Here is a 17,162-nt window from a genome sequence, read left to right as displayed (position 1 = left end):
ACTTACATGAACTGATGCTGAGTGAAGTGAGTAGAAGCAAGAGAACATTGTACACGGCAACAACAAGATTATACGATGATCAATTCTGATGGACGTGGCTCTCTTCAACAATGAGATGATTCAGACCAATTCCAATGATCTTGTGATGAAGAGAGCCGTCTGCATTCAGAGACAGGATTGTGGGGACTGAATGTGGATTACAACATAGCATTTTCACCTTTTTGTCATTGTTTGCTTACTTTTTGCTTTCTTTCTTTTTCCTTTTTGATATTTTTCTTGTGCAGCATGGGAAATATGTTTAGAGGGGAGGGGTTCGGGGGAAAGGAAAGAGAAAAATTTGGAACACAAGGTTTTACAAGGGTAAATGTTGAAAACTACCTTTGCATACATTTTGAAAACAAACAATATTATTAAAAAATAAAATTCAAGGTTTAGGGAAATCTCCTTTTGGGCTATATGTGAGTGAGTACATATTTACCTCTACTATGTTGCCTCTACCTCATGTTGGCCATAATTCTAAACTTCCTTTTTTATTCTCTATTCTCCATGAACCAGGTCTAATGAGTTTTCAGTCACCTATTCAATCATCTATCCAGCTATATTATAATTAAGGAGATTCCTTTTCTCCCTTACTTCTTAATTCCAACTTCCAATCTCTTGGCTAGTAAACAGTAACAAGGAAATGCAAAATTTTGTACTACATTAAACTATAAAGTCAATTAATTTAAGAAGACCTTGGAATACCAAGTTGCATCAGTTGATCCAGAATATATATAGTTAAATACTTAGGATGAAACTTTTTGTTTCAAAGTAAAACTATAATAATATCTGGTAGATTTGGTTCTTGGCAATTCAGTGATCCAATGCGAGCTCAATAAATTTGGATGGAAAACTCCATCTGCATCCAGAGAAATACCTATGAAGACTGAATATGAATCAAAGCCCATTATTTTCACCCTTTTTTCCCCTTTTTCATGGTTTTTCCCTTTTTTTCTGATTTTTCTCTCTCAACCTAACTCATATGAAACTCAAAAACTCATATGTAAAAAATGAAAGTACATATATAACCTTAAAAATAAATAAAATTACAATATCTGGTTATAATTATTTGTATTTAAAGTACATATATACAGATAGGAGAAAATATACTAAATTATTATTTTAAAAATATATTTGTTTTATTTGATATTTTCCCCAGTTACATTCAAAACAACAAAAAATTACATTTTTTTTTTTTTGAGTTTTAGATTCTCTCATCCCCAGTCACAATTAAGAAACCACTTGTGAAGTTATACAAAACATTTCCATAAAAGTCAAATTGTGAAAAAAATCATAGCTCTTCCACCCTAATGGAAATAAAAACCCTCAAAAAAAATTAAGGGTTTTTTGTTTTGTTTTGTTTTTTAGAGAGAGAGAATGCTTCAATCTGTATTCTGACATAATCAGTTTCTTCTCTGAGTATGGATAGGATTTTCATCATAAATTCTTCAGAGTAGTCATGGATGACTGAACTACTGAGAACAGCAGTCTTTGCAGCTGGTCATTCCAGAATATTGCTATTGTGTACAGTAATTTCACTTGACTTCATGGAGGATTTTCCAGGTTTTTTTTTTTTTTCCTGAGAGCAAAATAGATCAAGGAGAGATAATTTTAAAATTATTGGTTTACCTGAAAGTTATGATCAAAAAAAGAGCCTGGACATCATCTTTCAAGACATTATTAAAAAAAAAAAAAAAAAAAGACATTATCAAGGAAAACTGTTCTGATATTCTAAATCAGAGTAAAACAGAAATTAAAAGAATCTACTGATCATCTCCTAAAGAAGATCCCAAAATGAAAACTTCCAAAAATATTATAATTAAGTTCCAGAACTCTCAAATTCTGGAATTGCAAGCATCCAGAAACAATTCAAGTATGGTGGAACTATAGTCATGATAGCACAAGATTTAACAACTTCTACATTAAAGGACTGGAGGGATTGGTATATGATATTCTAGAGAGTAATGGAGATATGATTGCATCCAAGAATAATCTACCCAGCAAAACTGAGTATAATACTTCAGAGGAAAAAATGAGAAAGAGTGAAAGAGAAGATTTTCAAGCATTTGTGAAAATGCTATGGTAAGACCAGAGATGAATGGATGAAAAAGATTTTCAAATACAGGACTGTGAAGAGGCATAAGAAGGTAATCAGGAAAGTGATATGAAGGATCTTCATAAGGTTTATCTGTTTACATTCCCACGTGGGAGGATGATACTGGTAACTCATTAGAATTTTGTCATTATTATGAGTTAGAAGGAGTATATAGAGACAAAGAGCACAGGTAGGGGTTGAATATGAGGGGATAACATCTTTTTTTAAAATGATGAAATTAAGGGGAGAGGAATGTAATGGGAGAAAGAGAAAGAGAGAAGTGAAATGTTGCAAGTTATTTGCCATAAAAAAGAGACAAGAAAAAAGCTTTTATAGTGGAGGGGAAGAAAGGAAGGAGAGCTTGAGAGAATAAACCTTATTCTCATCAGAACTGACTCAAAGAGGAAAATATACTCAATAGGGATCTATCTTATCCTGCAGAAAAACAGGAGGGGAATGGGATATAAGAGTGAGAGAAAGGTGATAAAAGAGAGAGCATATTGGGAGATAGGTGATTAGTACCAAAACACTTGAGGGACACGATGAAAGGAGAGAGAATAAATGGGGGGAAATTACAGTTAGCAATAATAAGTGTAAAAAACATTTGAAGGAAGATTTTCTGATAAGACCTCATTTCTCAAATGTAGAAGGAACTGAGTCAAATTTATACAAAATAAAAGAGTCATGCCCAAGTTGATAAATGATCAGAAGATATGATCTGTGCTCAAAGGGCTATAAACTATTCATGCACATCCTTTGACTTAACACTACTACTTGACATAAATACCAAAAGAGATTTGAAAAAAAGAAAATTACTTATATATGTACACAAAAATATTCATAGCAACTTTCAGGGTAAAAAAAAAAATTGGAAATTGAGGAGATGACCATCAATTGGATGAAGGCTCTTCTAATGATAGAATATCATTGTTCTATAGGAAATGGTGAGTAGGATGCTCTCAGGAAAAAACTAACAAACCTGGAAAATCCTCCATGAAGTCAAGCAAAGTGAAATTACTGTACATAATAGCAATGTTCTAGAATGACCAGCTGCAAATGACTTTGCTATTCATAGAGCATCTTCTTATGCTTAGAAGGTGCTTCCCTTCTCTTGGAACTGAGTATCCAACAAAAATCAACTCAAGCATCATCTTCTGCTAGAGGCCATTGCAGTTAACACCCCACCCCAGCCCATTATTTTCTATTTTTATATTATATACTTTGGGTATAGTTTCTACTGTTTTTCAGCAAAGTACTGGTTTGGACTCCAAGGAATGGTACCCCACCCAAAATAAACTGATCATCTGAAATCTCATCTTCATGTTGATTAACTCAGGTTTGGATCCTCCACACCTCCTCCATCTCAACAACTTCCTCAGCCTTCTTTCCTTTCTGACTGGAGCGTAGAGCACCAAACTTTTCCCAAAGCTTTCCTTTATGCAAGAGAGGGATCTGGACCTCAGCCAGCTCTCTACTAATAATTTTGCTTAGTATGGACTGATGCCACACTGGCACGGCTGACATGGTGAGGTAGGAGACAAATTCCTTGCCTTTTACCACTAGTAAAGTTTATACCAAAAGCAGAGGAATAAACAAAGATGAAGCTGTATTTCATCCAGCCTAAAATTATATCAAGTGAAGTATATTCCCAAATCCCACTTACAGAGAAAGGGCATCTAGAAGCAGACTAATCAATTAAAGGGGCAAAATATTGCACTTAATCAAGTATTATGGATATGTTACCGGGCAGACTGTATATACTCAAATACTGGTGAGGAAAAATATGAAAAGATATCACCATTATAACATTTTGTTTTTGACAGAGAATTTGATGTAACAATGCTGAGATAAGATTTACAGAAGTTTCTATAAAAGTAAAACAATATGATTTTATTATGTTGATGAAGTCCCAGATGTTCTATTTTTCAATAAGTGAAAATAGACAAGTTTTAAAATATTGGTCTAACTTTATAAAGGCTGAGACAAATAGCTGAATTATTTGGAAACATATCTAGAATCTGCAAATTATCATAACTGAAAAATGTAGACAAAAATTTCTCACTTTTTGTATTTTTTTCACTTTAATCAAAAAAGATACACATTTCTGCACAGTGAAGAAAATATTCTGTAGGCAAATTGCATTTTTATTTTCTGATAAGAGCTGTATAGACAACTTTGTAGTCATTTAGTTAAATCAAAAATATATTAATAATACTCTTATTAAAATTATAGATTGGTAGATATAAAAGCCATCTATTTACAAACATTTCTATCAAATCACATATATTCTTATATTTACATTATGTGCCAATAATTGGAATGAAGAAAGGCCCATGTTTTGGCAAAAACAAAAATCCTCCCATCCAATCCCATACCTTTTTTAGGCAAGCCTCTAAAAAAAGATATTTTTACCAAATGACAACAATAAAAGAGTAAATGTATTTTATGAAAGTAAGCATTTTTCCTAACTTTGGTTCATGTCAGAATTAGACTCTTACCCATAGACTGACATTAGCAATACATGGGTAACATCATTTTGATTTCTTGTCCCTGACTTATTCAAAGTGAATATTGAAAAAAGAGAATCCTCTAAAACAAAGTACCTTTCCTAAGTTAAGATTTTAATATCCATCATGTCAAACATTAATCTCTCATAGATGGTAGGAAGAATTAAAGAAGAGAAAGAATGTACAATATATACCACTACAGAGGATTCCTGTTAGAAGCAATTCAATTGTTTTCTTCTCGTTCCAAGTTCTTTTTTGTTTCTGATTTTTCATCCATTAGATCTTTAAATCCCAGCTTTTCCAGTGATTCTTGTGCCATTAGCTGCCTAAAAAACAAACAAAAAAAGATTTTGAAAACTTTTAAACTTTAAAACTTTTCTGATATAGTGCCACAATTGGTTGTGTATTTGATGGATGTAGTTCCAAGCAATTTATAAAGCCTGATAAATGATGAGCGCCGGGTTGTAGTCAAATAAAACTCATGCTTTCTCCCTTTTCCATGTTACTTAACCTAGCAAATTAAGAGATTTTGCAAGTAGTTTTAGATCAGCTACTTCCCTGAATGTCTCTTGTGTTTCAAGTTTGAATTTATTATTTTGTGCTGTTTACTTATTTCAGTCATGTCCAATTCTTCACGATCCCATTTGGGGTTTTCTTGGCAAAGACACTACAATGGTTTGCCATTTCTTCTCCAGCTCATTTTACAGATGAGGAAACTGAGGGTCACACAGTTAGTAAATGAGGCCAAACTTGAATTCAGATCTTTCTTGACTCTTTAACCACAGCAAAGTGCTTTACATTATCTTATCTGAACCAATCCTATTAAATAGATACTACAGGATTGTAATCCCTATATTACTGATGAGGATGACAAGACATAAAACAGATAAGTGGCATACAGTCACACAGTTTATCACAGCTGAAGAAGGGGACCAGTGCACTCCCGACTCTAAGGAAGAATACAGTTCACTAGGGGTATAAGACACAATAGATAGATATAATTTGAAATACATTGTCTTAGAAAAATGATAAAGTGCTGTAGGACTTCTACTAGGGGAAATTGTGACTAAATGGGGAGATCAGGGAAGGCTGCCTGGAGTGACACTGACTTTAATGGGCTTTAATGGATAAACATAAATCAAACAAATAAAGAAGAAAAAATGTATTCTGGGGTAGAGAATAGCATAAGAAAGCCCATCAGAATAACAACTTCGGGTCTATCTAGGGGTTTGAATTGAATATATGACAGAATAACATCAAGATTTGGAGGCGATTGTGCCAGCCTGTGGAGATCCTTGTTAGGAGGCAAAGGAATCTGAACTTGGAAGATAACATAAGCCACTAGAGAGACATGACAGAATCTATATAAGATTGGTAAGAATTCAAAAAGGACACATGAAATCAGGAAAAGGTGAGAAAAGAAAACCTCTAACAAGACTGTTGTATGTATACAGAGTGGTAGTAGTGGGAGCTGGATTTAAAAGATGTTTCTCCTAGGGGAGGTTGTGACTACATGGGGAGACTAGGGAAGGCTGCTGAGGAGTCTAATTTATAAAAACAAGAGCATGCCCCAGTTGATAAATGTTCAAAGGATATGAAAAGGCAATTTTTAGAAGAAGAAATCAAAGCTACCTATTTTTGTTGTTGACTTGGTTTTTAGTCATGTTTGATTCTTCCTGACCCCATTTGGGGTTTTCTTGACAGAGATATATTGGAGTGGTTTGCCATTTGCTTCTTCAGCTCATTTTACAGATGAGAAAGCTGAGACAGTCAGAATTAAGTGACTTGCTCAGGGTCATAAAGCTAGTAAGTGTCCTGAGGACAGATTCAAACTTGGGTCTTCCTGCCTCCAGACCCAGCACTCCATCCACAGTACCACTTAGCTGCCCATATTTAAAATTCCAAGGACACTAGAAAAACCAGTCAATTAGTCAATAAACATCTATTAAATGCCTACAGTGCTCCAGGCCATGTGCTAACAGTCTTTTGTACAAGGATACTCCTCCCCCTTCAAGCTCAGAAAGCCTCACTAATAGGACTTTTTTTTTTCTTTTTGCCTGCAGCAATTCTACAAGACTGTTCACTAAAACATAAAGAGATGTGATTTGTTTGGTGGGCCATAATGCAATGAAATCATGGATTTTAGAAGTGTTGAAGAACTGCATCTAGAACCACACTTCAGAGCCCTGGTATATTTGATGTATTTAATACATTTATAGTAACAATGTGCATTTATGTAATGCTTTCAAACCATTTTCCTTATAAAAAAACCTTTGAGGAAGGCAGTATAAGGATTATCAGGTGTACTTAACAGATGAGGAAACGGGTTCTTGGGAGTGAAATGACTTGCTCAATGTCAAGTATGTCCTAAGTAGTTGTGTCAGGATTCAAACCCAGATCTTCAGACTCTCAGTCAGAGTGTTCTCCTATGTCACTGGATTTACAGCATAATTTTTTAAAGTGATTTATAATTGTGGACTTGTGGAACAGTCTGAAGGCTAAGGTCTAACTCTTGTCTTTGCCCCTTCCTAGCTTTGTGCAGCACAATGGAGATTTAGAAACCTGGTTCTAGCTTCTGAAAAGATCCATGTAAGAAAAGCATCAATCAGTCTGTGTAAATGTAAGCTATTATTTTTGGTTAGAGAAACAGTCCCTCATTTTAACATTGTTCCTATGAGAAAGGACTCTATAACTGCTTTATAAAATGGTTTCTATATATGCAGTAAGATTAAAAAGTTAGGAGTGCCTGGGCCAGGGAACTGCCCCAAAGTAACACAGCATGAGTTCTCACTGAAACAACTTTTAAAATTCAGGACTTCTTTCATCTCTTTTAAAATAAGTTACTACTTTCTTCTTCACATACCAAACAGTTTTAACTCTTAGTAGATCAAAACAAATTGTGTATTTTTAAGTATGGGAATAAGACAGAAACTTTCTGCCCACAATTTTCAAATCTTTTGTGCAGTCAGCATTTATTTTTTTTTGGTTGAGGCAATTGGGTTAAGTGACTTGCCCAGGGTCACATAGCTAGGAAGAGTTAAGTGTCTGAGACCAGATTTGAACTCAGGTCCTCCTGACATTAAGGCTGGTGCTCTATCCACAGTGTCACCAAGCTGCCCCGATGTCAGCATTTAAAAAAAAAAAAAAAACTATACATTAAAAAACCTGAATGACTGAAAGCACTGTCTACATTTGGAAAGCAAACATAATAAACTCCATCCCAAACTCCACATAATTCTATCATTCAATAAATGGTCTCAGGATTGTTAAGTATTCTTTAGTACAATTTAATACGATAATCCTCAATTTCACGGGCAAACAATTCAATAGCTGTGCACATTGGTTATGCCAAAGGTCCAGATTAGGTTCACTGCAATGAACTCCCAGGAGAAAATGCTCTAAGTGCAGAGATGTTAAAAGCTGACATGTACTTGCCTCTCCATTCTGCATTCCAAATATTCTTTTGATTCATTTCTACACAAAGCATTTTCAAAATTCTTAACACGAAGACACTTCATGAATTTGTCTTTAAAAGCTTTACATTCACCTGAAATAAAAAAAAAAAATCTCTTAAAAAATGAAAACCTGTTACCAAAAAATAAAATCATTACTTGTGAAAAATTTCTCCCAGCAACAAGTATATACAAAGCTGAAAAAATTACTTACAAATGTATTTGCTAAGATTAAAATTTTATTCATACTCAACTATTATTGAACACTCAAATTAGAATGCTAGTCACAAACATACATATTTTGGTAACATTTATAAAGCTCGTACTAAGTATAGTAGAAGGCTTCATTTTTCACTCAAAGCCATACTGCTACAAATTGTAATTTTTTATAATTAGCAAAAATAATTATGTATGTGTCATTTCTCCAAAGAACTGAAGTTCCTAATCTACCATTTTTGGGGCACGAGATCCCATAATTCAATCAATATAAAAATACTATAAATCTATACAAAGATAATGGTACATATCTTAGGTAATTACAATACATAATAATTTGTAAAGACTCGTTACAAAAAAGAAGTAAATATCACAAAATGAAGCAATGCCAAAATGAAAAGAGGTCTGCCTTCACTTTAGAGAAACTTAGAAGAAAAAAACTCCTGATAAAGTAGAGGTTATTTGCATTATAAAATGGATCACAGCACATTTCTATAGACACCAAGACTTAGTATATATTTATCTGATTTGTGTATAAATTTATGGTAATATATTCATTAAAATATTCATATTCAGAGACACAAAAAATTCTGATAACTGTCCAATAAATTATACAGAACTTGAAAAACTGATTTTCCTATCCTATTTTTATTAAATCTAATCTTGAGGAACTTGAAAAAAATTGCTTGGTATTAAAAGTAGGGGCTAATTTATACAAATTCTTTCTAATTCAACCTAAGTGACTTCTTCACTAAAAAAAATTATCCATTTCTACCAATATTCTAATAAATATTATTTTACTAGTTATAACCTCAAAATGCTTAATGAAAATACTAAAAATCCATTTTTAGAGCCCCTATATACATTATATTAGCTGTTTTTAAGATTCCATGAGTATGTATATATATGACAAAGGACAAGAGATGAGCTAAAAGGAATGGGCTGAAATCTGCATAGTGGAGGACCCAAAACAATCACAGTTCCAAGTATCAAAGTTTCAAAATATTTCTTAAAGGGAAGCTTGGCTGTTGATTTTTTTTTTAGAGTAAATCAGTAGTTTAAAAAAATATTTTTGGTCTGCCTTACTCATTCAGATAGCCTAATTAAATTCCTACTCATTTTATTCTTTTTTCAACAAATACTTTACATTGTCCACCATTCTAAATTATAGAATTTCTAACACAAAAAGTTAGCAAATTAAGACCAAGCTTTTTATATTCATATCCCCTCTTTGTATTTTTGGCTTAACTATAGGGAATAAATCAAAACAGTTCTTTTTAAAGGAATTGCAGATATTAAGTAAGTTTCCTAATCTGTTTAGAAAAAAAGACTAAAAATAACTAAAAGCTGACATTTAAAGTAGGTTATATGTATATAATATTTGCACCATGATATATGTGACCCTAGTAGCTTTTGTTGACAAGAAAAGATATCTTCCTAATCATTTTAAGAGAAAAAAGTGTGAATGTGACTTTTAGGAAGGTAGTCCCTTGTCTATCTTAAAGCTGAAATTTTGGTAAAATCTCAAATGCTTTAAAAACCTATCATAAAGTACTTGCTAAGCAGGACATCCCCAAAGTCTTATTAGTACACTAAGTCTTTTGAATACTGATTGTATCTTCTCTATAGTCTTCTAAAGTAGCATTTGTAAAACTGGAACTCTGGTTTACAGGCTTATGCAGCAATGAATAGAGGAATTCCATTAGCATATATTGAAACGGGTGATATTTCTCTAAAACATTAAATATAAAATTGGGTTAAAAGTACTCAAAACATTTTCCTCCATCATTGAGAAGAAATGAAATCTTTTATAATCCAAGATTTTTCCAACGCTGCCCCCTCTCACCTACCTACCTAAGAATTCCAGGACAATTAGGGGTTTTGTTAAGATATTTTAAGTTCAAAATTGTTCCCTGGATAAAGTAGTTTGGGACATAGAGTTGCAATGCACTTAATATTAAAAATGGTGTGTGTGTGTGTTGTGTGTGTGTGTGTGTGTGATAAGAAGAAACAGGTAATTAAAATTGTAACTACTCTTCACTGGGTTAAAGAGGAAGAAAGCCTAGATTATTCTTAAACTCTCCTTGGGTATACAGTATCTTCTTTATTTTATATCTGTTCATTTTAAGGCAACCAACCTCTGGGAAGGGGTAAGAGAAAAAATTGTGGCAAAGTAATAAGGGACAAAGATCTAGCTGAAAATTAAACAGGATAGAAATCACTTCACTCTCTGGACCACACTCCAGCACCCGCTGGGAACTGAAACTTTTGTGTGCCCCTTCCTTCTATCAGAGACTTTTTTTCCTTCTCAAATCCTCAGCATCCTTAAAGTGGATTGGAAGGTGGGGAAGAGGAGCTGTTAAGCAGCAGTCGTAGCTTTTGGAGGACCCCTCTTGCGAGGCTTAGTAAAGGACTGGGGTATTCAGGGTTGGAAGGGGAGAGGATAAGACAAAAGAAAAGGAAAGATGATGTAGGTAAAGAAAGGAGGGGAGGAAGGTCAAAGGGAGAAGAGGAGAAGGGGAAAGGGAGTAAGAGATGGGCTGAAGGAGAGAAAAGAGAAAGGGAAAGGAGAGAGGAAAGGGAGAGGGAGGAAAGAAGGTGGAAGGTACAAGGAGAATTGAGAAAAAGGGAGAGATGAAAAGTGGAATGAAAGAGAGAAGGGGGAGGGGCTAGGAGAAAGAAAGGAAAAGGAAAGGTGGGGAGAGAGAAGGAAAAGAAGAAATAGGATGAGGAAAGGGAGAGAAGAGGGAAGGGGAGGAACGAGGAGAAAGGAAGGGGGATAAGCGATGACTAGAGGGAAAGGACATAATGCAGGAGAATGGGAGAAAGGAAAAGGAGGAGGAAGCACAGTAGAGGGTATGGGAGAGAGGGGGAAAGAGAGGAGAAAAGAGAGAGGGGAACAGGAAGAGACGACAGGGAGAGAGAGGGAAAAAGGGAGAACAGAAGGAGCGGAGGGAGGAGGAAGAGAAGGGAAGAGAGGAAGAAGAGAAAGGGTGACAGGGAAGAGGATGGAGAAAGTCGAGAGAAGTGAGGGAAAATGACAGCAGCGGAGGGAGGGGGGGAGGGGGGGAGGAAAGGGGAGGGAACGGAAGCTGGGCCCTCAAACCACGCCCCCTCCCGCCAGCCGCCCCTCCCCCTACAGACCCTTCTTCCCCCACTACATCCGCTCCCCGCCGACCCCGGCGGCAGCATACTCACCGAAATGGTCCAGCGGGAAGCTGCCCTTCTCCGGGGGCCGGGGCTGGAAACTCTTGGTCCCGAAGTTCATGGCAGTAGACATGGCGGACAGCGGCTTCTTAGGCCAGGCCGGGAGGCCGTCCCGCCGACTGAGGAGCGCTGAGCGGATGATGGGCGGCACGCGGGCAACCGCAGCCGAGCGCAGAGATGATCGAGCCTGGCCAATCAGTACCTGCCGCCTTGTCCCCGCCTTTTCCAGGCCCCGCCCCGTTTGTCTGCCTTTTCCTTCCCACCGTTATTCTCGTTATTGTTTAGCTTCCTGGCTGCGGGGCGGGCGCGCGGGCGGCTGCTCTTGGGCGAAGTGCGCAGGAGCTTAGATTTAGCGGCCGTCTAGCTCACCCTCCCCGACTTATCGGTGAGGGAGCTCAGAGACAGGCTGGTCCGAAAGTCAGGTAACATGGACGTTTTATTGAGAAAGTGGGAGGAACTGGACGTTTCTGGCCAGAAGCGGCTCCTCCTTCCGATGGGAAGAGGGAAAACTAGGCCTGGCCGCAGAAAAGCTCCGTGCTCCCTCCCGAACATGGATTGGTCGCTTCCCTTAGAGTTACGTCATCCTAAACATGTCTCCCCTTCCCCCCCAATACATCCCACGTTTTATTAATAAGATGCTGGTTCTTACCCCCCCCCCCCCCCCCAACTAGATGCCCCTTCCCCCCCCCCCCCCCAAAAAAAAAAAAAAAAAAAAAAAGCTTTTTATTTTTAAAATACACGCAAAGATAACTTTTAACATTCCCCCTTGCAAAACTTTAGTGTTCCAGATTTCTCTCCCTCCCTTCCCTCCATCCCCAAGTCATCCAATATATGCTAAACTTGTCCAAATTTTCTGTACATGTTTCCACATTTATCATGTTGTACAAGAAAAATAAGATCAAAAAGGGAAAAAGCGAACAAAAAAGGTGGAAATACTATGTCGTGCTCCACATTCAGCCCCCACAATCCTCTGCGTGCCGACGCCTCTCTCTGTACAAGTCTATGGAAACTGGTCTAAACACGAGGTTCTAATTCTATCTGGGGTGTCAGCTTATATGCATAAGGCTTATTAATAAACAAGGTGCTTTCCCAGGTTCTTGACCCTGGTCATTTTAAACTAGTTTCTAGCCTAGATATATTTATCAAAAATTTGGAGCCAAAAGAAACTGGAAACAGAGAGGATGCCCATCAGTTGGAGATTGGCTGATTGGAGATTAGTTGGAGAAAAATTTGCAACACAAAAGCTTTGCAAGGGGGAATGTTAAAAATTATCTTTGATGCTATATGAATGTTATGGAATATTACTGTTCTGTAAGAAATGACCAACGGGATGATTTCAGAAAGGCCTGGAGAGACTTACACGAACTGATGATGAGTGAAATGAGCAGGACCAGGAGATCATTATATTCTTCAACAACAATACTATATGATGATCAATTCTGATGGGTGTGGCTCTTTTCAACAGTAAGATGATTCAGGCCAGTTCCAAAGATTCTACACCCAGAGAGAGGATTGTGGGAACCGAGTATGGTTCAGAACGTAACATTTTCACTTTTTGTTGTTGTTTGCTTGCATTTTATTTTTTTTCTCTTTTGATCTGATTTTTCTTGTTCAGAAAGATAATTGTATAAATATATATGCATGTATTATATCTAACGTATTTTACTATGTTTTATATATATTGGATTATTTGCCATCTAGGGGAAGGTGTGGGGGGAAAAGGAGGGGGACTTGGAACACAAGGTTTTGCAAGAATCAATATTGAAAATTTATCTATGCATATGTTTTGAAAATAAAAGGTTTTAATAAAAAAAATAAAAAATAAATGTGGAGCCAAGCAAGTTTCTTATTCTGAGAAAGCTCATTGGTCAGTGATAGTTATTATTTTGTATTATCTTGAGGCTTATAACATTCTGTGGAAATTTATCTGCTCAAGGGTTTGGAGGAATGGAAACAACCGTTCTAATTTTAAGTTGTCTCTCACAGAGGCTTGATCTCTAACTCAGTGTCTGTCACATACCTAAAAATCTAAAGTGAGATTTGAAATCAATTCTTTGTGATTCCTAGCCCCCAAAAGTAGATAGGATTCTACTTCTTTATTTGGGTTATCCACTCTTATCCCTAGTGCTTTCTTTTCAAAAGTTATCTTTCATTTAAATTCTATATAACTTTCATTCAACAACTTTTTGCATGTTTTTTCATCTGACTCTCCCAGAATGTGAGTTTCCTGAGGGCAGGTACCCTGTTTGTGACTTTCTTTGATTCCTCAGTGCTTAGCATGCACACATATATCCAGGTACCTAGTAGTAGACCCATTTAGGCAGCAGTGGATCCATTCCTAGCATTTATTAGTGGCCTTGGGCCACTTTGGGCCAGGCCTTGTGGACTTTGGAGACAGAGTTAGTAACAAAGACCTCTCAGAAGTACAGAATAGAATTGGATCTCAGCTGCCTAATCATATAATCCAAACTCAAAAAAACTTCTTCTGCAACATACCCTATGAATAGTCATTCCCCAGCTCCTCTATCATTCTTCCTCCCAACCCTTTATCCTTCATTTGAGCAGCTATGGTTACTAATCACCTATTATATATTAATGTGCTTGATATTAAGATTACAAAGAGTCCAAACATAATCTGTTCTCAAGAAGCTAACATTAATGGGAGAGACAACTAGTAAATATAAAGCAAGCTTATATAGAAGAAAAATGTAAAATAATCAGGAAGGTGCTAGAACTAAGAAGGATTGTGAAGTTTCTTGTAGTGGATAGGAAAAACCCTTAGTTTCCCAATTTCACTTTGAGACAACAATCATTATTTTATTTATCCTGCTAATATTAACTCTACTTTACAGAAGAAGAACTAAGGCAAATAGAGCCACCCTTACATAAATTAAAATCAAAAACTGTCAAGGTAAAAAGCAAAAAGATTTATTATGATCTCTAGAGAAAGGGCAACTCCCAATAGAGGGGAGTGCAAAGCACAAACTGAAAAACATAAGATTATATAGACCCTAACACAGAAATCCCCACCTTCTTCTAACCTTTTTTCCCCTTGGCTAGGGGAGTCCAGGCTTACTCCTAAAACCCAAATCCCTCTTTATGGTGCTAGGTATTTAAATGCTAATAAAAAGGTCAAAAGGAGGGAAATATTTATTTAAGATAATGGAACATAGTATAAAATATTTGGGAATCTACCTTCCAAGGGAAAGTCAAGAACTATGGTGAGCAAAACTACAAAACAGTTTCCACACAAATAAAATCAGATCTAAACAATTGGAAAAATATCAAGCGCTCTTGGGTGGGTCGAGTGAATATACCAAAGATAACAATATTACCTAAACTAATCTATTACTTAGTGCTATACCAATCAAACTTCTAAGAAACTATTTTTACTGAAATAAAATAAAATACAATAAATAAATAAAATAAAATACAAAAAATGAAATAAAATAAAATAAAAGGTAATGGAATACCTGCAGTTTTTAGCTATGACTCAACTTGTTATTGCATGGGTCTAGATTGAGTGACAGGTCTTCACTCAATTCATTCCATTCAGTATTTACACACACACACACACACACACACACACACACCCTATCTGGGTTTAAATTTGAACTCAGATCTTATCTGCAAATCACCGTCTATCCCCAGTGCCACTTAGCTCCTTTATAGTCCAAAAGAATTTCTGTGAGAGAGATGCCAGAGAGCCTAATAGCTAATATTTGTAAAGCTTTTGAGATTTTCTAGAGCTCTTGGTAAGCTAAGACATGGTGACATGATCCTTACTAGTTCTAACTAACACTATCTGTGTCTTTGGATCATTTTAGCTTTCTGAGACCTCAGTTTCTTCCCCTGTAAGATGAGGGGTTGGATTAAGTGAACTCCAAGTTTCTCTCCTACTTTAATCCATGATCCTATGATCCTGATTAGTTTGTAATTTTGGACAAATCACTTATTTTCCCAGGATATCTATTTCCTTCTCTGTAAAGTGAGAAGATTAAGCTAAAATAGATGATCTGTAAGGCTTGGGCAGTTCATGAACTGGGTTGTCTGAAAAATAAAATATTGTCTGAAAAATAAAAATCAACAGCTCACTTTTTGCTGATAAACAGTGGGTGGGATGTTTCTCTGGTATATAAAGGAAAGGGAGAAGTTGTTAAGATGGAAGATGCCCCAACAGTATTAAAGTTCTCAGGTCAATGTTGTGGGTATGGCAAAAGAATTTGCAAACTCAGTTTGTCTCCAAGTTAAGGGGCAAAGATTTATTCCACAGCTAACAGCAGGCTAAGTTCCAAAAAGAATTTAGCAAAGAACCACAAGCAAAAAGATAATTCTATAGGAAAAGAAAGATCAGGTTCTTCAAGTCACTAATATACAAATTTTATGACTTAAAGATTGAATTGAGGAGTAGTAGAGGTGGAGTTGCACCCTTAATGATTTCTATGGTTTAGAGGAAAAACTGAGGAGTGGTCTTAGAGGTGAAATTGAGCAGTATTGAGTTCTAGGGCTTAGAGGTGGAGTTGTACCCCACTATTGAATTTTGTGGGTTAGGTGGTCTCAGAAACTTTGTTATTACTGACCAACAGGTTGTTATCTAACAGCTAACGTTGTTCCTGGAACTACAGCAGTCCCAAGGCCAGGTAACCTTAGGGTTATTACTATATCCACCCTAGTAGCTACTCCACATCACAGTGAGTTCCAGGACAAGGTAATAAAAGAGAGAGAGAGCAAGCAAGAGAAGACCATCAGAAGTATATACAGCTCTCCTTAGGGTTAGGGACTATTTCCATTTTTGTTTTTATAACCTCAGTGCCTAGTATTGTGCCTAATACATAGTGGGTGTTTAATAAATGTTTATTAATTGAATTTGAAAGATATTGATCCTCAATTTGAAGACTGGGGATCAAAGCTTTAAAATTTTAATTTTAATTGTTATTGCTATCTTTTATTTTTATATTACCTTCATTTCCCACTCTCATCTCCTACCACATAGTTTCATCCCTTCAAAAAAAAAAAGAAATAAAAGAGAGAGGAAAAATCATTTCAATAAAATTAACCAGCACATCAATCCAGGCTAACAGTATGTAATGTTTCAAATCCATAGTCCCACACATCTCCAAAGAAGGGTCTGAAATCAATACTTTGTAGAGGTCCTAACTCCAAGCAGCTGCTAAGTCACCATGGGAGTGGGGCTAGAAAGGGAAGAGGTATTGTTTTTTGTTTGGAGAATGAATTTGCAGGACTCATATAAAACCACAAATGGAAAATGACACCTTGTCCTTATTATACAAACAACTGTTTTATACAGCTTGAAATAGGAGCGTGAGCATCCTCTGTTTTATTCATTAATATATTTCCGGGACTGTGAACAATAGATATTTTATTACAAAGCAAATACCATTTTTCCACTTGACTTCATTATATCACTTAGTAATAAAAGCCACAGCCCACTCCCCAAGTGGACCTAGATAGCACACCCAACTCCTCCTCTTCTCCACCTCTTCCTCTTTCTCATCCATTGGAATGATGAATGATGAACAATGCAATAGCCCTGCTCTATCTGAATTGTTTTAATGGAAATAGCTGCTTCTACAAAGCACTTCAGTTTATTTCGTGTCTAGGACTGAATTTTAATCTGTACATGGA

The 17,162-nt window shown here is 36.2% G+C and overlaps 2 protein-coding genes across 2 annotated transcripts in view; one reads left to right on the top strand and one right to left on the bottom strand.

Annotated features, from left to right (window-relative positions):
* Nucleotides 1-4,202: 4,202 nt before the first annotated feature.
* On the bottom strand, nt 4,203-11,958 carry LOC100925762 (cytochrome c oxidase assembly protein COX19). The gene is made up of 3 exons (XM_031941426.1): nt 11,508-11,958; nt 8,077-8,188; nt 4,203-4,967 (listed from the first exon to the last, which is right to left on the bottom strand). Exons 1-3 carry the CDS (start codon nt 11,587-11,589, stop codon nt 4,865-4,867), a joined length of 297 nt encoding a protein of 98 aa, XP_031797286.1. The 5' UTR covers nt 11,590-11,958; the 3' UTR covers nt 4,203-4,864.
* Nucleotides 11,588-17,162, top strand: part of LOC111719330 (cytochrome P450 2K1-like) — a 45,983-nt gene continuing 40,408 nt past the window's right edge. Inside the window, exon 1 of the mRNA XM_031943564.1 lies at nt 11,588-11,755. Within this exon, the coding sequence (XP_031799424.1) occupies nt 11,588-11,755 (168 nt within the window). The remainder of the gene's footprint in view (nt 11,756-17,162) is intronic.

Source organism: Sarcophilus harrisii, chromosome 1 (genome assembly GCF_902635505.1).
Source record: "Sarcophilus harrisii chromosome 1, mSarHar1.11, whole genome shotgun sequence".
In the NCBI taxonomy this organism is placed as follows: domain Eukaryota; kingdom Metazoa; phylum Chordata; class Mammalia; order Dasyuromorphia; family Dasyuridae; genus Sarcophilus; species Sarcophilus harrisii.
Note: the sequence above shows the minus strand (reverse complement) of the source record. Positions and strands in the feature narration are given on the sequence as shown.

What these genes read in the sequence shown, in the direction of transcription:
- LOC100925762 (XM_031941426.1), bottom strand. Translation starts at nt 11,589, where the DNA reads ATGTCTACTGCCATGAACTTCGGGACCAAGAGTTTCCAGCCCCGGCCC. An exon ending in CTTCCCGCTGGACCATTTCG is followed by an intron (nt 8,189 to 11,507) that starts GTGAGTATGCTG and finishes TTTTTATTTCAG; the next exon opens with GTGAATGTAAAGCTTTTAAA. An exon ending in TTGGAATGCAGAATGGAGAG is followed by an intron (nt 4,968 to 8,076) that starts GCAAGTACATGT and finishes TTTGTTTTTTAG; the next exon opens with GCAGCTAATGGCACAAGAAT.